Below are 22810 nucleotides of genomic sequence, written 5' to 3' on the forward strand. Positions count from 1 at the left end.
TTTTTTTCTAGATAAGTTTCTTTTTCCTATTTTTTAACTGGGGCAGGGGGGAAAGGAACATGTCAAGGAATATTTGGGTGGGGTAGGAGGAGCCACATGTAAGCTTGCCACCCCCACATACAACTCTTTTCTTTGTGCCTAGTTCCTGTCCATATGCATCCTGATTTTATTGACTGCCTTTATAGTACACAGATCATTTCATATTTTGCTATGCTTACTTAAGCTAGGATCATAAATGCATTTTCATGTTTATCCATACTCTTCCTGATGCAACCCGTATTTTAACAGCAAAGTTGCATAAATGGGGTGGACACCTCACTTTCAAAATAGCCCTTTTTCTATATGTCCCTTAGAATCACTGTTCACTTGGCTGGCCTCTGCTTGGTATAGAATTGTATTCTAGCAAGACAATTTATGGTTGGAGTGGTAGCCAGCTGACATCCACGAGAAGCCTTGTTCTCCAAAAAGGATTTCCTTTGAGGGGCATGCCAGTGCTCCAATTGTGCCTGAGCAGCTGAAATTGAAAACAAGGGAAGCAGTATTATTTTACAATTGTTGGTATTCAAAAGAAAATTTCAGCACGCCCGGCGAGCTAGACAAAGCTACAGATGTCCGTGCTTTCTCTGCACACACCCCGAATGGTAAACCTTTTCTGAACTGATAAGAATAGGGTACTCCCATCTTACTCTAGTGGGGAACAGCCAATAGGTCTTCCTTTTCAAAAAAAAAAAAAAAAGCCATAGCAGTGCTGTCAAAAGAAAGTTGTATTTTGGAAAACGTGATGATTCAAAGTTGAGTTTCTATATAGACTCACTTCTCTGTGCTGACATTTGCCTTCCAAAAAGGAGACAGCTTAGAAATTCCCTAACCTTGCTTACAAGTTCCCCAGGAATTAACATTGAAACTTTGTGGATGGAAAGAATGAACTTGGAAGACTTTGAATAGTTACTTCCTTAAATCGCTGATCAGATAAATCACGATTATTTAATGTAATGAGATTTTTATTTCAGATGAAAATGAGAACCTGTAGGTAAACTTTTAGGTATGTGTGTGAACTCATGTCCTATCACACTTTGCATGCCTTGAAATATTTTGACAAATGATGTATTACCTTTTGACAAATTTTGACAAAGTGATGTTCTACCTTTTCTTCATTATTATGATGAAAACTTCTTTTGTTTAAGTTATGTCTTTTGGATAACATTTTTGCCTTATTTTTACAAAATGAATTAGAATGTGAATAAATAAGAGCATGTTTATTTTCTTAACCTTTTCCAATAAAATGAAGCCAAAAACTTTATTTTAAAGATGGAAAGGAACAAGTGGCGCCTCTGCCCCCACCCTTCAGAAATTTTCCTCAAACTTGTAATAAATCTTGTAAAAGGAATTTCGAAACAATACGTTGGGTGGTTAGAGCACTTTCTTTCCGAGAACTTCCATGCTATTAACCTTAATTTTTTTTTCTAATAAGAACTTAATTGCTGAATGCCTAAAATTTTATCCAGAGTACTTGTGCAATTACTATCAACTGCCCTCTTGAAACTAGAAATGAACATATTTGGTGCCATTTTTTGATGAAAGATGCATTTATATATTCTGGTATGACTACACATATGTTTAGTCTAATTTAAAATTGTAGTTGAACTTAGGGGGATGATTGAAATGAAGCTGATGGATTATTAAAATTAAGGCAATCAGCTAGATACCTCTTATGTGCAAGGTTAATGGATTCCTGTGGGATTTGAGCCTGTTTTCCGGCTGCAGCAATTAATACTTGAAGATAGGAGTTCATGGAGTGAATAAAGACTTTGTAGGCACTCACCTCATATCCGTCACTGCTTTGCTCTGTGTGCAAAATGGCCAAGCCTTTACACTAAAGTTTTTCCTCAATTTTTCTTCTATTTCTACCCCTGGTAGAATGCTAATGTGTATGTGAAACTTCTCCTGGTGACTTTTCTCTGAGCTCAGGATGTTGAGTCATTATTATAGCTGAGATTCAAGAGACTGTTAAGGTTAGCCCCTACAACCAGACATTCTATTTGGGTTTTAGATCCCATATGGGGGAATCTGACTTGATGTAATTAAGCAAGATGGGATGGTTTTGTTCAAGGAATAAATAAGAGAATTTTATCATGATTACCTGACCATGCTGAACATGCTAATGGGCCGAGAATAAACTCTATTGAATAAGAAGAGAAGGGGCTTTCTTTTCTGTCCTTCCTGGAGAAAGTGCTCATGGAAAGGGGTCTTGATGGCCTTACAAAATGGCGAGTCCAGGGTCTGCCCAGGTACAGTCTTTCTTCTCATCTGAATGAAGTAGCTGGCAGCTGGGGGAAGAGCAATGCTTCAGTGTGGGGGCTTCAGCATCACGGCAAAATGCAAGGGCTGGCAGGACCTCTGTGGATCACTGGTCCAGATGGTGGAGTTGGACTGGTTCACACCTGTTCCTAAGAACCAGTTGTTACATTTTCAGGAATTTTGTGAGGTTATAAAACATGGCCATGATTTAAATTAACTTAGGTGCTTAGAGTTAAATAAATTCTATTCAAAGTAATGGTAATAAATACTCAAAATCTATCACTACCTAATTACCTACTACCCTTTACTGTCATCTACACTTGAGGCTGGTTATGTGTTGTATGTGTCAGTAGCAATACTGTGTGTTGTGACAGTATTTGAAATCAGGCAGAATGACGATATTTGGAGTGCAGCAAGACGATTTATGGTTGGAAGGATGGCCAGCTGACATCTATAAGAAGCCTTATTCTCCCAAGAGGGATGCCCAGGCTTTAGCAAATGCTACAAATGAAGGCTTTTTCCTTCCAGAACGCTAGTTGGTAAACATTCACCAGGATCCCCTCTGGACCAGCCAGCTCATTTTTGCATATGAGGCTGTAGCACAATGATGAATGGAGGCTTGTTCAAGTCCTGCGGCTAGTACCTGGCAGAGTCAGGACTAGACTTGAGTCTTCCAGTGCCTGTCTATGCCCTTTCTGTAATGTCACAGTGATTTTGGTAGTGGAAGGCACAAGAGTTAGGGATCAGGTGTAGCTGTGGACACCTGTCTCTGTCACAGGTGAAAGCACTGTACGAATTAGGGTCATAAACAGGGAGAGGGGATGATTATTAACATAGAAATCAAATGTAGTTGCTAGAGGAGTGATCTTCTACTGTCTGATGACCATTCTACAGAATGTCAGCTCTGTGAAGGCAGCGACCTTATTTTGTGTGCTGCCACATGCCTAGCTCCTTGGCATTATAAAGCACCCAGTCCTGGGGAAGTTTTGCCCAGAGGAATATGCCTAGTGGAGTCTGCCCAGGAGTACCCCTCACCACTGGTCATGCTACTGGACTCTCAATGACCATAATTTCTCTTTCTTCTTAGATGACGGAGGGCCGTCGATGTCAAGTACATCTTCTTGATGACAGGAAGCTGGAACTCCTCGTACAGGTAAGTGACTTTTCATTGACTTTCTGAATTTTTTGTGATGTGGTTCAGGCTTTGATTCTGCCAAAGAGGGAGGAGAGGGACGGGAAATGAAAACTGTTTTCAAAGTTATATCTATCAAAATTTTTTGAGAAGAGGCCTAGGACACACCATGGTATTTTTGTGTGTCTGTAGGTTATTTTTGTTCATTCTCCTTAGTATACCACGCCTAAGGCATTCAAGGCCAGATGTATATCTAACCTATTGTTGCAAATCTCTAGGGAAGGAAATTCCACAGCTGTCATTAGCTATTCTTTTTGCTTGGAAGGAGTTAACTATAATTTAACCTAAATAACTCTTGCTCCAATAAAACTGATTTCATCTTGCTTGCTCAGAGAGCTATAGAAACAATTTAATGTATTTTTTAAAGATTCATTTGTTTATGCATACAAGAACTGGGGTACAGGCCAGAGGTGTGGGGGGAGGAGAGGATTCACCAGAGACAGAGTGGGGAGCAGAACAGGCGGATCCACTGAAATACACTGCTGAGGGGAGCAGTGGGCGAGTCAGGAGAGGTCTGCTGCAGCATGCAGGCATCTCCCTGGCCGGGGATCGAACTTGTGCTGCATTGGCTGCGGATAGCTTCATTAAGTTTTCATAGCCATAGAGAAAAGGAAGCTTTCCCTCTACTCTGTCTTCCCTCTAAGGGTTGAGTAACCCCCACGCTCCATCCTCTATCCCAACATGCCCATTACAGTTGAACTTTAAGAGAAACTGAAACATGGGAAATCCATCTCCAAACTGAGGGCACAATGGTGTCAGAGAAGTCATTAGAATCATAGACCCTGTTCTGGTTCAAGTGACTATTGAAAGGGTCATATTTTCACTCAGAGCCCAAAAGAATGGTGAACTTTTCAAACTTGATTTAAAAAATTTAACAGTCCCATATTTGCTGTCCAATTCCAACTTTTATGACTTCATTTGCCTGGTTTCCTCAAATGTTTATCAATTGAAAGGGCAATGTTCTTCCTTACCCATCTTTTGTCACACCAAGAAATAGCTTGTGGATTGTTTGAGCAAAGCTTCCGTGTTCATTTGCTGGGGAAGATGACACTCTTTCAGTGGGAGCAGCCACATGCATAAACTCTCATCTTGTTTTCTTGTACCCGCTACTTGGGCTTGAAAATGCTCAAATTGCTAACTTGGAGAATCAACACTTTTAATACACTTTTACTGTAACGGCATCTGTAAATGCAGTGGAGAGAACAGAGAAAATAGGGAAAAGCTCATAATCACATACATTAATCCAACCACTATTCTCATTTCTGTGGATCTCTTTCCAGCATTTTCCACATTTTTATATCTTACGTGGTTGTAATCATAACATATGTATAATTCTTTTTGTTTTATTTTCCACTGACATTGTCTTTCACTAGCATTTGCAAAGTAACTAAATTGTCATTTTTGCCAATAGCTACATGAATTCTATAAATGATATATACCATTATCTAATCATTCACCCATTTGGAAACATTTAAGGGTTATTTATTTTCTTACAGTTTTTCCACTTACAAGTAAGTGTTGTGATTAATTTATTCATGTGTAGGGCTCTCCTACAATTTGTATTATGACCTGATTAAGCTGGATTCAAAGGCCTGTAGTCTTATGTGTGATTTGGATTTGGGGGGTGAGGTAGTGGCAGGGGAGACATTAATATGAGTAAGAGTGCTGAAGTTGGCAGCATCATGAACTAACAGAGTATTTGGAGCTTTAAGTCGTTTAAGAATCAGCACAAGCTCATAGGTGAGTGGTCTGCTGTGTCTTAGATGCCTTTTTTAAATATCGAGGCTTAGAGATTTAGAAAACAACCGCCCTCTCAAACAGGAAACGAGACCTCAAGTGGCAGTGAAATTATGCTTTGTTGGACAGCCTGCCTGGGAAAATATGAAGGGGGACATCTGAAATGGCCTTGAGTCACAGAAAAGATATTTAATTGCTGATATGCACAGTTTTGGAAAGGTCATCCTCAACCCTTTGCAATCAAGAAAATATAATAGACCCAACAAGAGAAGCTCATTCTTTTCCCATCCCTTTTTCTTTTATTATTTTTTTCTCTTTTAAGTATTTTTTTCCACCACCATCCCCTGTATCTCTGTGGCTCTTTCTCCCTCTTTCCTCCCTCTTAAGCTCAGAAACCTCACTTCATTTATTAGTATCTGTTAGTTTTTATAGTTATTTTGTTGAGTCGTCTGTTATAGAAATGTCCAACATTTGTCTTTGTCATCCTGACTTGCTAACTACACAAATTCCCTAGAACTCCTATTTTGCTAAAAATGGCAGCATTTCATCTTTTCTTATGGCTGAATAGTATTCCATTATGTAGACTGCACCACTTCTCGAACAAATTCCCTCTGAGCATTTAAGTTGTTTCCATGTCCTAGCTTATAAATAATGCTCCAATAAACATTGTTGAGTACATAATTTTGGGGGTTGATGGTGTCACATTCTTTGGATAGATGCCCAAGAGTGGAATTTCTGGGTCATCCCATTCCCTTTGAGAAATGTTGCACATATTGTTCCTTCTTCCGAGAACTTTCTCCTTCCACCCCCACCAGGGTACCTGACTCCTTTCCCTTAAGCCTTCATGAATTCACAGCTTAGAAGACACTTTTCCCACCAGGACTTTCCCTGGTCCTCCTCTCTACCCGCCCTGCTTCCTCTGGGCCTTCACTGCTCCTGTCCCCAGGCGACAGCACTGTCACTACTCACTGTCATGATTCACCATCACTGTTCACTTGTTGGCATTTCCTGGAACCACCAAGAGTATGAGGGTGGAGGCTGTGTCACGAACACCTTGTCTCCCCGGTACCCCACCCTATGCCTGGCTCAGTTTTAGAGATGCGGAGAGGTGGCTGTTCCCTGTGTTTCCCTGACACCAGATTTATAATAGGGAGAGGAGAGGGTAGAGGAAACGTGCTGACACAGAGAGCAAACCAACTTACACAGAGGCACTGACTGGCAGGCAGTAATGAGTACTGGCAGATGTGGACGTCTAGTTTCAGCCACCATTAGGGCAAGAGATTCTTTGAAGACTCTACCTCAGACCTGCAGAAGCAGGAAAACTTCAACAGCATGAATGTTAGAAGAGTAAACTGACTTGGAATCAACAATTATCTCCCAAGGAGTTTAATACTTCACTAAGTCAAGAGCTGCTTCTCACCAGAAGGATGCTGGTCACCAGACTGCCACAGAGATTTTGTCCTGTACCAGTGTGGCCCGATCACGGTGATGGTGTGATTCCCTCCACTGGGCATGGCCATTGTCCCAGCATTTTAGTGCTTCCTAGAAATCCCTTGGAGGTTACGCAGTGGTATCTATGCTCCCCAACCTCTGATTGCCTGGGTAATCCCTCATTACCCTTCCAGGGGAAAGGGCAGAGGTTGAGAGTGTGAATACTAGGATTTAATATTCAAAAGGCTCATCTCGAAACCCACAGGCAGGTCCCTAACATCAGGTCTTTCTCAGGTGATGATGCCTGAGATCTTCCACTTTCACATAAGGGTAGCTGGAATGACAATAGAAGCATCCAGTTAGAAACCAGACCTTCAACCTTGGTCATCCTTGGGTGGCAGGTTGTCCAGCCACATCAGCCTCCTATCCCACCTGGAGACAGTACCTTTTGCACTGTCAGGCAGAGCCAACTTGCATGACAAAAATTGTTTCAACTGATTAGAATTGTACTCAGAAAGCCTGTGTTAGAACGAGAGGCTGCCATCATAGGTACCTCTCAGTCAGCCTCTGCTGAGACTTCTCTGGGCAGTTAAGTGGATGCCTTGCATGTTTTGAATTAAATTCAACTTCTCCAGTCTTGTTTTCATAAGGCTAGTTTCTTAAAGTTACTTTCTTCGTCTTTCTCTGATCTGAATACATCTATAGAAAGCATTTTGAAAGCACAGAAAGGGAGATATGCTTTAAGGGCCATGAGAATACTTTAAATAAGACTGAGAAAATTTCCTGACAGTGAAGGTCAGTAGATGAAACCCTGGGAGCCGTTAATAGGGTAGATTCCAGAGTCTTTCTCTTGGGTTTCTTAAAAATAGAATCGATTTTCACTAGATTGGAATGGCCGAGGTGTGGCCCTTCCTTATTAGGTTCTCTGGAGGCTCATGATCCAGAAAGACAGGCAGCACGGGAAAAACAGACGTGCATCTCCACTCCTAGAGATGCTCAGGCTGGGGCTTTGTCCTGGCACTTTCGATGAGAAGATAGTGTAGTCTGTTGGCAGAGCTTCTTCTCTTTGATGCTAGAACTGTAAAATCCTTACCAGCCTGCCAACTTTGCCACCAAGGACCCAGCTTCTTATTTGGTTAGGGAGCTGTCCCGTGACCGGAGGCAGTGTTCTAAATTCCAAGTGGTTTGAGGATGACTGTGTCTCTGCCTTCTGACCCAGTCTCTCTGTGGCCATCAGCAGCACATTTGTAACTGTCGACTTCTGTTAAACTAGAGGAACAAAGTGTCCCGTGATTCTGAGAAGTGAAGCAAACTTTAATTAGTCAAGGTTTTCCAAGAGAATTTAGGATAGTCGCTGGGTTATTGTTATATATTACGCAGTGCCCCTGACCCTGAGAGAACAGGTGGGGCCAAAACCTGGGGAAGGATTGAAAACTGCTCCATGGAGTAGAACTGGAGCACTTACCATGGGGCCATCCCTATGGAGATACGCTGTAAGTGGAAAATACACACCAGATTTTTTTTAAAGATTTATTTATTTATGCATGCAAGGATTGGGGTACAGGCCAGAGGTGCGGAGGGTAAGAGGATTCACCAGAGACAGAGTGGGAAACAGAACAGACAGACTGACTGTAATATACTGCTGAGGGGAGCAGTGGGCGAGGCAGGAGAGGTCTGCGGCACCATGTGGGTAGCTCTCTGGCCGGCCGGGGATTGAATTCGTGCTGCAGAGAGTGGGAGGATTCACCAGAGACAGAGTGGGGAACAGAATAGGCAGACTGACTGAAATGCACTGCTGAGGGGAGCAGCGGGCGAGGCAGGAGAGGTCTGCTGTGCCATGTCGATAGCTCTCTGGCCAGCCGGGGATTGAACTCGTGCTGCAGAGGCTGCAGATAGTTTCACAGTGCTGTACTTAACCCCTTGCTCCACCAGGGAGGCCCCACACCAGATTTTGAAGACTTCTTACAGGAAAAGGAAAATGTCTTATTAATGATATTTATGTTGACTCAGTATTGAAGTTCAAATATTTGGAACATATTAGGTTAAAGGAAAAATGCAATTAAGATTTCATCTTACTTGTTTCTTTTTCCTTGCTTAATTTAGTAAACAACAAAAAAATTAATTTCATATAGGGCTCACATTCATGGCTCTCATTATATTTCTGCTGGGCAGGTATCAAAAGGATAGAGAGAATATAATTTAAATGAGAAAAATTATAAACATTATAAAATGGTTTAGTATTATCCAGATTTAATGTTGAAATGACAATAATGATGATATTTTACATTCTTTTTGGAGTTCCTATGGTGTATATCTTATTTAATCTTCAAATTATCTGTAAAAAGTATGTACTATCTCAGATAAGGAAAGATACTCAGAAGAGTTAAAGAACCTACTCACAGCCACACCATAGTGTGCACAACTTGAACATCAGTCTTCCGATGTTCTATCCTATTCTCTTTCAGTGCTGTGTAAGAACGTATATTATAAAGACCTGAGACATGATCTTATTCCCCTCTAATGTGACTGCTATGCTGGCCCCCAACACCAGCATCATAAATAACTGAAATTAAAGACTTTGAACCTCACTTCAGGCCTAGTACTGAAGATGGGCTTACCTGATAGGCTTTTGCTTCTTTGAACTCTGTTTTTAGTCTGTCTAGTGAAGATTTAAACATGTGACATATGATGATGAAGGATTTTCCCATCATGTATGAGCCTTAGGGTATCAGGTGTAGAAGTCTGTATGGCAGTAGGTTAAATAATTGTTAGTTTTTCATCATTTTTCTCTGTCTGACAACTATGCTAGTGATACTCTGACTTAAAGGCTGAGTAAGTTAATGTGGGTGCTGACTACAGGTGCATTGAAGGCAGAATAAACATTCTGGCTTATAATGGGCTAAAGAATTGTGTGTGACTTTAAAAAAATATGAAGCTCTAAATGTGCTACATAGAACAGATGTGGGTCCCCTACACGTGTACACACATTCACATCCACACTCACCCTCACACCCCATCTTCAGCTGCTTCCATGGTTAATAATCTTCTGTAAAAATACAAGAGGTTGTTTTCTAGCAAGTGAACTGGGAATTCCCCCAAAGTACACATTGCCTAAAAAAATAAAAAGAAGAGTTGATTCCCTGTCTTCTCAGCTGAGAGGTTTGCCACTGAAGCGTGAGCCAGGTCTGCCATCTGCTCCTGTCTGGTCTGAATGCGCCAGGAGATGCAGTCCCAAACAGGGGTGAGAATCCATGTGTGGCAGCTGCAAGCAGACCAAGCACTTAGGTGTTCTGAACCTTCTGTCTGGAACCTCCCAGGCCACCTTATAAAACAAGAGCCAACAGGGTGTTAGGCAGCACTGCTTTGGGCTAACCTCAAACATCGCCCTGATTTCCTTCATCATTTATTAGGTGCCTTTCTGCAAAGCCGGGCACTCCACCAAATGAGCCAAACAGATGTCTTTGCAGTCCCTTAGGGGGGTGGGGAGTGGGGGTGGGCTGATGCTATTTAACATTTTACAGAGGCAGTGAAGGAAATAGATTTAATGGATTAGAGACAAATAAGTTAATGGCAACTCTATAGGTATCAAAAGTTTATTTAATGACAGGAAGGAGTAAGAAATAGCTCCTCAAGCCAGCAGCTGAAGGACTGTCCCCTGGGTGAGGAGGAAGACCCTGAACATTCCCCTTCTGCGGCAGGGCCTGTAGGAAAGAGTTGGTGAGCTCTGTGCTGGTTGAGAACAAAAGAGAGCCCATCTCCCTGTGGGACTGTGACAGAGGGCGGAGTGTCAGGATGCATCAAATTGATGTAATCATCCGGGGGCGGGGGACCCTCCCCACCACACACATACGCACACAGCTCCAGGACCGGACATCAGGCACAGGCAGAGTGAGGAGCCCATCTCTGGGGGGCTTCAGGGGTCCAGGCTCTGGTTGCCTGGCAACAACCCCTTCTTTGCTCCCCTCCCCCACCCTTCGCTCCATCTCCCCCCACCCATTTCTGTGCCCCATTCCCCCTTGATGCTAATTGTAACCGATTTTAATATGTATTTTTTTGGAACCATTTGAAACTGGCCAATATTTGGCTGACTTGGTCCTACTAAAAGGACAATTTTATATGCTCCAAACTGAAGTGAAGGGAGAGAAAAGAGAGGGAGGGGCGGACAGTTCATCTTCTCTTCCCTGTAATGAGCCTCCGAAAAGTTGTAATATTGTTGTCGTGACGTTTTTGAGGGTTTTTTCCTTTATTGTTAATTCTTTTCTTTAGAAAATCATTTCCACGTGTTCTCTAGGTTAACCCGATAGCAGTGTTTGCAGATCAGAAATCTCAGGAAAGGATGCAAACTTTGGGCTCCTAGTTGTCTCCCTGCAGGGGGGTTTAGGGCAGGGACGGTCTAGGGGTGGTGAGGGGAATGGGAGGGGTGAGGGGGGCACTAAAATGCCCTTTACACATATGCAGTTCAGCAAAATGTGAAGGAAATAGACACACACACACACACACACACACACACACACACACCCTTCAGTGCACCATGTATGAAATGGGGAGAAAACTGACCATCGGAAAACGATGGGAGTTACCAAATCTGGGTGCCTTTTGATTTTTATCCATAACTCCCAGATTTGGTAAATCTCTGTTGTTCATCTCCCATTGTATTATGCTAAGTATATTTCTCCTTGGGGGCAAGAGGTCATGTCTGGAGGTGAGAAACGATTATTCAGGGTGTATGAGGTTTTGCAAATCCAGGGGTAGGTGCTTTTCCTGCACTTGGCTGCATGTTCTCGTGGTCTACTGCCCTATGGCCGAGACAGCGCCCTTTTCTGAGCAGATGTACCAACAGCACCCTGCCACCCCCTTGCAAGGAAGCGGCAGAGGAGGACTGGGAGGCAGACCTACAAACACTGCAGCTTTTGCAACTGCCTGCCTCACCCAGCCCGAGGGAGGAAGAAGGAAGGAAGGTTTCTGAGAAGTAAAGAGCTGTCTGGTAACCAGAGGTGGTAGGGAAAGGAATGCAAAGGTCAGAGGAAATATCAACTGCTGGATGTTTCTCCCTGGCTCTTCTCTCACTACAGACTTCCCCCGTGGTCTTAAATCTTTTTCCCTTTTCCTCACTTACCACGTATAGAACAACTTACCTTTTAAAGAAATACGGGAGATTCCAAATCTCGCCAAAGCTACTCCCTCACCCCAGCTACCTGCTAGGCTTGTGTAAGTGCCACATGGGGGGCAGATCAAACCCTACATGCCCAACCCACATGCACTAATTCCCCACTCCTCTGCAAACCCAGCTCATCTTTTTCTTGCTCCCGCTTTGAGGGTGAGCCCACCACTGTCCAGTCAACCAAATTTAAGAACCCATTCTCCTTTTAGACTTATTCCTCAGCTCTACCCCCCTCCATAAGTCTTAACCATCCCCTTAACCCCCTTTTAAGGGAAAAGGCTTCTTTCTCCACTCCCCCCATAAACCTTGTATAGACTGTTACCACTCAGGACCTACTTTGTCTATACACTCATCGTCACTACTCCAGACACTGCTCAGTCTCCTGCCGACCTCCACAGCTGGATGCTTCTGGCCATCCCCGCTTGTCCTGGGCAACACCAGGCTTTCCTTCCTTAATTACTATTTTATGACATGTCTCTGCTCAGAGGCCTTCAGGAGTTCATCTTGTTTGAATTCCTTTTTTGGATTCTCATGACCCTCCATAATCTGAAACCACTCCTTTTTTTTTTCTTTCAATAAATGTGCATCATGGTGGTAAAGAGTATATAGTTTTTAACCTAACACTGCCTCCTTTCTGGGTTTGCTCCATAAAATCATTGTTGCCACCTTCTGCCCTGCAGAGCTGGGCCTGAATTGACAATTGCAGGAAATTATATCCATAGTAATGGACAGACGCCACCAGGGGACCATGCTGTAGTCTTTTAAACCAATGGTCAAACTTCTAGTTGCAAAATCCTTTTTTGAATATCATAGAAATGGAGGAGGTCTAAATTCCACCAGCTGTCCCCTACCACTAAGCAGATCCCTCAGGGCTTAGAAATGGCTTTTCTACAAAAGAAAGCAGATAATAGAGAATATAAGTATCCTTTATGTAAACAAACACATTCCTGAACAATTCAATGCAAATCAGGTTTTAATTATATAAATGCTTTGGGAAATTTCATAGCTTAGTGCCTAATCAGCACATTCATTAATTAATTAAGCCCTTCTTTCTCTACCAGATGCTGTTCTGAGTCCTTCATATATGCTAAATCATCCATTAGTAATCAAGTGCACAAGTCTGAGGTAGGGAATATGATTGTACCCATTTTTCAGACGAGGAAGTTTAGGGTGAGAAGTACAGTAAGGTATTCTGAGTGGCATAGTCAGTAGGCAGTAGAGACCTGTTTCAAAGTCGAGCTCTCTGGCCCCAGAGGAAGAGAAACTTACTTGTAACTAATATGAGAACATAGGCTCTGGGCCCAGGTAACTGGCTTCAGACCTTACTACATTCAAAATTCACCAAGATTATACAGCTACCAACTCCAACCCTCAGCTGCCCTATCACCGTATCCAGGCATACCGCCTCTTAAATCTGGGAATAGTGACTGCCTTCAGTCCTCCTGATGTCAGTGTTCCTGATGTCAGGAGTTATCTGTAAACTTTCACTAGTATACCTGCCTCATAGAGTTGTAATTGAATTAGGGTTCAATGAAGTTGACCTCCAAAGTGCTGAGAAGACTTTGGGGGCACTTCACTGGCACTGCCTGGCATCAGTTGCCCAGTTGGGCCTGCTTAGTAGCTATGATAACCTGAACAAGCTGTTCATCTTTGCTACCTGTCTGTAGAATAGGAATGTTCAGTGCCTCAACCTTATGGGGATACACTGCATACTTCATGGTGTTACTATTTCTAACAATTTGGTCATCATTATGACCCTACATGCAGCTTTATGGAGTATATGTAGTGCCAAGGCTGGTCCCCGACAATGTAGAGTTCAGTGTAAGTTCACTTGACAAGTGTGATGGGCTGACTATCAAAATGGTTTTAACTGCTTAACCTCCTAGGATTGCCAATATATCATCCCCTGATCTTTTTGCAAACACTACTTATCACTGCCCATGTCATCTATAACTCATGACAAGGACATGCAAGGACAGCATATGTGTGGACGTGTATCCATGCAGAGTACTGATAACCATTCAGAGAAGGAAATACAGTTTTGACCTCCCATTACATCAAATCATGCTAATCACTCATCATTCTTGGGCATAAAATAGGAAAAACTCTTTGTTGGCTACAGCACATTATCTTATAAATGACCCAATATATACTGCTTTGCATGAAAATGATCCTGAAACATAATTATATACAAATGGGTCATATTGGCTGTGACAGGTGGGAGGGTACTAGCGGGAGGCATATATATCCTTACCAAGATTGGTTTTCCAGCCTATTCGTCATGAACTCAAGTTCTCGTATTAACCAGTTCACATATTAACTCTGTTCCTTGGTAATGGTTGTTGTGCACTAGCCAGATTTTGTAGTACACAGTAAGATGGATATTTTTGGACAGTGTTCTGTGGAACCCTGCAAGGCTCTGAAGAATGCATGGCTAATTCCCAAGGTCTTCCATGATTCCCAGGAGAACCACAGAGCTCTGAAAATACCTGAGTGCCTGTTCGAAACTGATAAAAAGTTTTTTCTTTTAGGGAAGATTTTAAGTCTCAAGCACAGTCCTTCAAGGTCATGATTAGATCAACACATTGCTGCTTTCATTTTAAGTTGTTGAGAGATCCTGAAATACGGGGCTATATTGAGCTGAACCACAGGTTGGAATTACAAAAATCCTCAGTTAGCCTTCCTTACTCCTATAATTGTGTCAGCAATTTCTAAAAGAATGGTAGAGTATCAATAGATTGATATTAAGTATGTGAAGTCTGTAACAATGCTCCAGATACTTGAGTTCTCCATTTCCTTTTACCACATTGGCAACAGGGAAGTGTAGGTAAACATGCACCTCTTCCACCAGTGTTCAGATGAATAAAATGACATATAATGTAGACTGTGGAATTGAAATGCCTTCAGCATTAAGTTGACTGTCAAACACACAATACACACTCTTACAGACAGACACACACTGTGCATAAATCTTAGGGAGTAGACTGCCATGTAACCCTAAGTTCGATGGCAGTGTTCTCCCAGATTGTATTTTTATTCAGCATCACTTTACTTGAACACATTCAAATTAGATGCAATTGATTTCAGGAAAGATGTGCTGGCTCCTGACTGTGTCCCTCCCACCTGTACAGTTAGAAAGGTCAAAGTTTGGCTGCAGCCACCCCAAGCAGCACCTCTTCACACAACAATGTCAAGGGCAGGAAATGGAGTTTCTCCTCTCACAGCACTTTTTGTCATTGAGAAAGAGCCATCCCAGATGGCCTTCCCTTCCCCACTTCCCTACTTCACCCCATACCACAGTTGGTTCATATTCCCAAATCTGAACCAGTCACTGGCAAGGGGAATGAAATTAATGTGATGGGCTTGAAGCAGCGATTCCCTGAGGGTTGTCCTGCTTAGAGCATCAACAGCTCCCAGAGACATCTGATTGCTGGGCTCCACCTCGGACATAGTGAATCAGAGACCCTGCAGGTGGCCCCAGTGCCAGAGCCAGTATGTGACTCAATGCAGACTGCCCTGGACCCTTCAAGCTCACGCAGCACAATGCCGATGAGGGCAGCAAGAGCTGAACGCCGCAGAGAGCACATATCTGTATGTGCTGGAGCTTCGCTCAGTAATGCTTAGGCTAGGGCCAGTGGCATGAGGTGGGCCCCAGCCTTTTGGATTTAAGGGACTAGAACATTTAAAGATAAAAGGAAAGTGGAGTCGCAAAGTTTTCTTTTCAACTGAATAATAGTACTGGAAAGTATTGCTAAAAAAAAAAAGATATCTTTATACATGTATATGATATAAAAGAAAAACACCAAAGAGAATATGAAATCAGAATAAGGATACATTTGGCTTTTTGAAGTTTATATACATTAATATTATTTTTCTTCTTTTACCTCTGACCCATTAGAAAATGTGCCAGGGAAACACTATTGATTAGATAAAGCTCACACTTTTGATAAAATCAGAACCTGATTTGAATCCTGGCTCTCTCTTCCCATGTGGCTAGTGTGTGGCCTTGGGAAATAATAACCTTTGTGCATCTCAGCTTTCTCATTGCTAAAGTGAGAATTATAATAACTGCCTCATGGGATTGTGATGAGAATTAGAGATAATGAAGCCAGTCACCCTCGTCATGGGTATCCAATAAGTGGTGCTGGCTGTAATCAAACAGATTGATAGGATGAACAAAGGAATGAATAGCTATCAACATAAAAACTCCATTCTTCAATTATAACCTATGTCCTCATTTATCTGTGACAAAAGGAACATACTCCATATGAATCCAAGCATATGAAATAGATGATACTCAAAAGGAGAAATAGAGGAAACTAGGAATGGGGTAGCGGCACACCAAGTTATTTTTGGGATCGTCACTTGAATTCCTAAAAGTCAGCTGTTCTTGGAGTTGGTTGTTCTTTTGCCTCCAGACAACTCTGCCTTCAAGCTCTCACTGTATAATAATGGCCTATGACTGACACCTCTGGCAGGGGAAGTCATACAGCAGTACAGTGTCACATGCAAGGGTGTGGCTTTAACTCTGCAGTGTGGTTCTAGCTTTAGCCAGCTGGAGTTAGTGCAGACTCCACCTAGCCCCAAGAGGACAACCCTCCCTGCAGAGACCAGCACAGATTTGTGGGCCCCCAGACCCTCAGCACTTCTGAGGGTTCCCACAAGCCCTTCAGATTTGATAATTCGCTAGAATGACATGCAGAATTCAGGAAAGCATAATACTTGTACAGCTTTATTGTAAAGGATATAAATCAGGACCCATTGATGAAGAGACCCATTGTATGAGGTCTGGGAGGTTCTGGAATGCAGAGCTTCCATGCCCTCTCCCAGTGGAATCAGGACATGTCACTTTCCAGGCACATTTATATGTTCACCAACCAGAAAGCCCCACCAAGCCTCAGTGTCCAGAGTTTTTATTGGGGTTTCATTACAAGAGCGTGATTGAGTGAATCATTGGACATGAGATTGGAACCCAGTCTCCAGTTTCTCTCCCTACCCTACCCAGAGGTTGGGAGTTTGGGCTGATGACACAAGGCTCAGAACTCCACTCACAATCCCCTCATTGGTCTTTCTGGCGAGCAGCCCCCATGCTCATCTCATCAGCAAAAACTCAGGTGTGGTCCAAGGGACTCTTACTTGGGAAATTCCAAGAATGTGGAATGTCCCACCCAGTAATCAGGTACAAAAGCCCAATTCCTTCCTGAGCCACAATCGGTAATGATGCAGGCATGCAAAACCTAAAGGCCAGGCCTGAGGTTGTTGACAAGATCAAAGTTAATGTATGACATCTTGACTGCCCCAACCATGACCTTTGACATCAGACCACTTTTTAACTGTCTGACCTTATTGGTTTGCTGGGGTTTTCATAATACAGTGCCATGAACTCGGCGACTTGAACAACCAATGTATTTCTCACTGCACTGGAGACTGAAATTCCAAGATCAAGGTGTCAGCTATTTTGGTTTCTCCTGAGACCTCTGTCCTTGGCCTGCAGATGGTGGCCTTCTCACTGTGTCCTCAGATGGCCTTGATACTCATGCATCCCTGGTATTTTCCCCTCTTTTTTTTTTTAAGATTTATTTATTTATTATCCAAGCACTGGGTACAGTCAGAAGCGCGGGAGGGTGAGAGAATTCACCAGAGCCAGAGCAGGGAGCAGAACAGGCAGAAGGACCAAGGTACACTGCTGAGGGGAGCAGCGGGCGGCAGGAGAGGTCTGCGCGCCATGTGGGACCCTCCTCCGGTGGCTGGGGAGCAGCTGGGGATCGAACCCACGCTGCAGAGGCTGTGGGCAGCTTCGCAACCCAGCGCTCAACCGCTGCGCCACCGGGGAGGCCCTTCCCCTCTTCTTACAAGGACACCAGGCCCATTAGATTAAGGCTTCATCCCTATTATTTCATTTAACCTTAATTACCTGTTAAAAGACCTTCTCTCTAAATGTGAGCACATTGGGAACACGGGCTTCAGTATATGAATATGGGGGCACAAGTCAGTCCCTAACAGTAATTTTGAGCAAATGACCTCATTCAACCTGCATGTCTGAATCTGGTTTTATTGTTGTTGTTTTTTAAGTAAGTGAAAGTGGGTAATGATCGTTCTTTGAAGAGCAGGTGTGAAGCACAAAAACAGCAAAGTGTATAAAGCTGCCCAGTTACAGATGTGCTGAGGCAGTGGGAGGGGCCTCCTATCACCTGTTTTATAAGGACACCTCTGTGCTGCTCCCCTTTTCCCTCCCAGTAGGTGGCCCTCATGGGCTGGGCACCCCCTGTTCTGGCTCTGAGGGCAATGGTCACCCTCAGAATGGACATTTGGCAGAAGGCATCACAGTGGGGTTAGCACATGGTCTTCCAGGCCTGTATCCTCACTGTGGGGCTATATATCCACCTCTCCCCAAACTTTATTCTGTAAAACAGGGGTGACTATTCCTCAGGTTCCCTTCCAATCCCAAGCTTGGAGACTGTAGAGTGAGCTGTGATGGGGCCTGGGCCTGGAGCCACTGAGCCCGCTGTCTTCACTTGACCATGTGGCCATGTAGAAAAGCACATGTTTGAATTCTAAGTTTCAGGTGCTGAATAAACTTAAAGAAGAAGAGAGAAGAATGCAAACTATGCCCAGAGTCAAATTAACTGGACCCTTTTTACAACTACAGTTGAACAATGAAGGGGTAGGGGTTGAGGCGCTCACTCCCCCGTTCCCTCTGTGAACTGCATGAACTGCCACAGATAATTTTTGACTCCCCTAAAACTTAACCACTAATAGCTTTCTGTTGACCAGAGAAGACCTACTGATAACATCCACAGTTAATGAACACATATTTTGTGTGTTACATGTATTAAATACAATATTCTCAAAGTAAGCTAGAGGAAAGTGTTATTAAAGAACATCATAAGGGTGAGAAAATACATAAAGTACTGTGCTGTATTTATCAATATCTAAATTGTATGTTGTCCATTTACAGGAAATCTGAATATAAGTGGGCCCGGGAAGCTCAAACCCCTGTTAGTGTACAGTCAGCTGTCCATTTACAGACCTCCTCAGAATTGTTTCGGTGGGCATTGTAAGCAGGATCCTGTTGGCTGGCACTACCACTGAGGAAGTTCATTTAAAAAGTCTGTCCTCATCAATATAATTTCCTTAGTCTCCTTCCAGATGGAGGACTAAGTAAATGGTGACCTCCTCAAAATGTCTTTTCGCTTTGAAGAAGCGATTCTTCCAGCCAGGCCCTATAGTTATGTTCATCACTGTGTTTATCTTAATCCTCTTCAGATGACTTTTATTCAGTGTTACGGTCGTGGCCAGTATTTTATACTGTATAATAAACACAAACAGGCAATGGCCACATCCCCCAGGAGACTATAGTCTAAGAAATATGTCAGTACAGTCAGATGTGTAGAAAACAACTCAGAGAGAAAACAATGACAAACCAGGAAATGCAGCGGTGGAGAGGTGGCTTGGGAAAGTAGGCCAGGCATGCTAAACGGCATCCAGAGAATCTCTCCCATGGCATTTTGAAGAGGAGAATTAGAGAGGAAAAGTTAGGCCCTGTCTTTCCTGGAAAGGATGGTTTCTGGGGCAGTTAAGCTTACTTTCTCACTCCATCACTGCATGCTCACTGGGCAGGCCACCACATTTGCCAGAGAGAGATTCCTGGCAAACTCTGACATTGACTGAACCCGAGGGAGGAGAGTGAGGAAGTGGGCAGGAGAGCCCCGGGGGTCAGGGTCAGCAGAGTGGTGAGGGTGGACGGAGCACTGTGCAGAAGAGAGGTAAGCAGGGAGGCACAGCCATGCCACAGTCACACATCTCTGCTGAATGCAAGTTTATGCTTTAGAGTCAAGCCCTGGGTTAACGTATCTCTGATGCCAACTTTAAAGAGGAGATAGACTCTGAGGAATAATATTGCCTAAGAAGATAAAAAATTAGGAGCTATCCATTTTACCAACTGTTGGAAAAAGCACAGCGGCAGAAATCATGACCTTCTGATCCTTTGTAACTGCCATGCTTTCCCTACTGCTGACTTTGGAATCCATGGAAAGCTCTGGACAGTTTTATTAGAGGAGGTCAGGCAGGCCAAGCTGGAACCCTTGATTTCTTGGTTCTTGTTATGGGAAAGCAGTGATTCAGAGCCCAAGTGGGACTCTACAACCCAAGGTTCAGCACCCTTGGACCTTAGTGTGTTCAGATCAGTATATTGAGAGAAGTTTCTTTCCATCTCAGTGACCATATTAGGGGAAAGAGAAAGGCGGTAGTTTGGTTGATTTAAACTTAAACTTCTAATGGTCTTCCCAAATGACAGTCCTCCTGAGGAAACCATTCCGTGAACCAGCCTTTCCAAAAATATGTTCCATGAGTCCCAGAAGGTTCCCCATGAGAGGAGGGTTCTGTGTCGAGTAAGTTGGGGAGATGCCTGAAAGTACAGTCTCAACTGAGATATGGGTACATTTGCCTGCTAAAGCCATTGAGGGGTTCTGCAGTGAAGACCCTGCCTGGTTAGAGCACCCAGTCCTCGTATCCATGAAAATTCCTCCCTCCTGAACCATAAGCTCAATTTGGGTTTTCTAGCTTACCAAGGTCCAGTGAGACCAAGGCTTGAAGCTGTAGTACCTGGTCCCCATGGTAACCCTTGTCCTGGTATAGGCTGCAGGGGTTGGTTTTGAAAAAACCACTGGCTGGCTGTCTTCAGTTTTTCCAGAAAAAAATTGTTGATTTCTTTACTGTCTCTTTTTCCTTTCCCTGGAAAACTATCAAGAACAAGGAAATGGTTGGGGGGTGGGGGAAATGCTTGAACTCTTTAGGAAGATGGCGCTACCAAAATATTAGATGAGTATCATAAGTGTTTGTTTGAAGAAAGATTATTGCCCATGCCTTACAGAAAAACTCTATCCTGAGCTGTGTAGTGCCAGGCCCATCACTGGCAATCTCTTGATATTTATTGAATTAATGAATAAAGACAATAATAATATATAAAGAGTACATTACTATATATAAAATATATAACTATGTGTAAAAATTAGGAATATTGGCATGCCAGATGCACTCCTGAATACACTTGTCTGTTTCCACTGGTTCTTCATCACAACTCTGGGAGAAACCTTTCTCATCCCTAGTCTACTATAATCAAGAAAACCAAGGCACAGAGAGTTAAGTCAATTGTTAAAGATCACACAGCATCAGGAGTGTAGGACCTGGACTCAGACCCAAGTTTGTCTTATAAAAGAGCATGGCTCTTAACCATTCCACTCAGAATAGAAAAGGATAGAAAAGAAATAGAATAGAAAAGAAAGTCTTATTTCTTTCTAGTCCACTCTGATGTTGTCCATCTCAGGCCATCCTTTGGCAGCCTGACCCTTTGGTCTCAGACAGCTGATGCCCTGGTGGTGGCACTCTGCACACATGCCCATCCCAGGGAAATAACCTGATTATGTGGAGTCTCTTTGCCAAACTGGGACCAAGGAACACAGCCGAATAGAGGAGAATTTCAGAGGCATGAATCTATAGTCAAGAGAAGAAATGTCAACCCTGTCTGCTTAAAAAGCCATTTGACTATCTTTGGAACTCACTTAAATTACCCTCTTTTGATAGCCTTCCTGGAAGTTGGTGGCATATCAATCTGGGCCAGTCTTTGCTCCCTTCTGTGGGCCCCATTCCTTTTTCTCTTCATGTTCTCTGTGCCCTTAAAGACGGTTCTCTAGACCAGAAATTTCTGGCACATCCTTTTATTCTTTCATATGCCCTGGGGGTTGAAGTCAGTCTCTCCAAAAGTTTTCTTTCTACTCTCAGGCTTTCAAATTCTTGTACCCTTTGACTATTCAAAAATTAATACTTGGAGGAGCTAAAAGCAGCCTCCGGGGTAAGGAGGTGATTCCCCTCATTTTCCTTCCTCCTGAAGAAGACAGGGAATTGAGCTCTAGTCTGCAGGCAGAATTTTATTTTTAGGAAGAATAAACAAATTTATGTCCAGAGACTGATTTAAGAGAATTTGGTTTGCCTCCATGCGGTGTTCTTTTCAAACCAGCTCACATAGTCTCAGGGAAGACAACTTCCTCTAACGGGTGACCACTTTGGACTTGACTACTAAGCACCGAGAGTCTGCTGCTGGGTGCCACCAGATCATGTGCCTAAAAAAAGGCCTAGAACTGGGTCCTGCCCAGGAGAAGGACTTAGCTTATGCAGTGGATACCTCTTCCTGTTTGAACCATGTGTCATCTGTTTGTTGCTTTTTTGAGTTTATGAATAATTTTTTTAAAGATTTATTTATTCATACAAGCACTGGGTACAGTCAGAAGCGCGGGAGGGTGAGAGAATTCACCAGAGCCAGAGCAAGGAGCAGAACAGGCAGACTGATGAAGTACACTGCTGAGGGGAGCAGTGGGCGCGGCAGGAGAGGTCTGCACGCCATGTGGGACCCTCGCCAGCTGCTGGGGATCGAACTGGCACTGCAGAGGCTGTGGGCAGCTTCACAGCCCAGCGCTCAACCACTGGGAAGGCCCAGTTTATGAGTAATTTTAACAGCTTTATTGAGGCTTAATTGCCATACATCAAACTGTATGTATTTAAAGTATTATATAAGATTATTTTGATATGTGTATCTACCTGGGAAACCAGCAAAAAGTCTGTTGCTTCTGCAACCACAGCCAACAGAGTGCATGTCCCTGGAATCCACCAGCAACCCCCGCCACTCAGGATCCCTTCTTAATGAAGCTGTTGGTCACAAGACCCACAGCGCTGGCCCTGAGGGGGCCAGGCCAGCAGTTTGTCACACGGTGTTCACAGGCTCTCTGGAAACCACGAAGGGATTTTTTAGGGCTCTGTATAGGGAAGGAAAGACAAGCATTTTTTACTTCTCCATGCCTTTACCCCCAGGATCCAGACTGGGTTATTCTGGGCCATGAGTGCGACCCAGGACCCAGGACATTGTCCTGACCTTGAAAGCCTGTGAGGCTGAGCAGTGAACTGTGTTCCCTTATCAGCGAGGTCCTGGGGCACTCTGA

The 22810-nt window shown here is 43.4% G+C and overlaps 1 protein-coding gene across 6 annotated transcripts in view; it reads left to right on the plus strand.

Annotated features, from left to right (window-relative positions):
- The window catches only part of FRMD4A (FERM domain containing 4A), a gene marked incomplete at both ends in the record, with an annotated part of 535058 nt that overhangs the window by 361414 nt on the left and 150834 nt on the right, over window positions 1-22810 (plus strand). For all 6 annotated transcript variants that reach the window (XM_084253889.1, XM_084253888.1, XM_084253890.1 and 3 more), the window contains one exon: window positions 3386-3451. In XM_084253889.1, the coding sequence (XP_084110015.1) occupies window positions 3386-3451 (66 nt within the window). The remainder of the gene's footprint in view (window positions 1-3385; window positions 3452-22810) is intronic.

Source organism: Talpa europaea (genome assembly GCF_964194135.1).
Source record: "Talpa europaea genome assembly, chromosome: 14".
Taxonomy (NCBI): domain Eukaryota; kingdom Metazoa; phylum Chordata; class Mammalia; order Eulipotyphla; family Talpidae; genus Talpa; species Talpa europaea.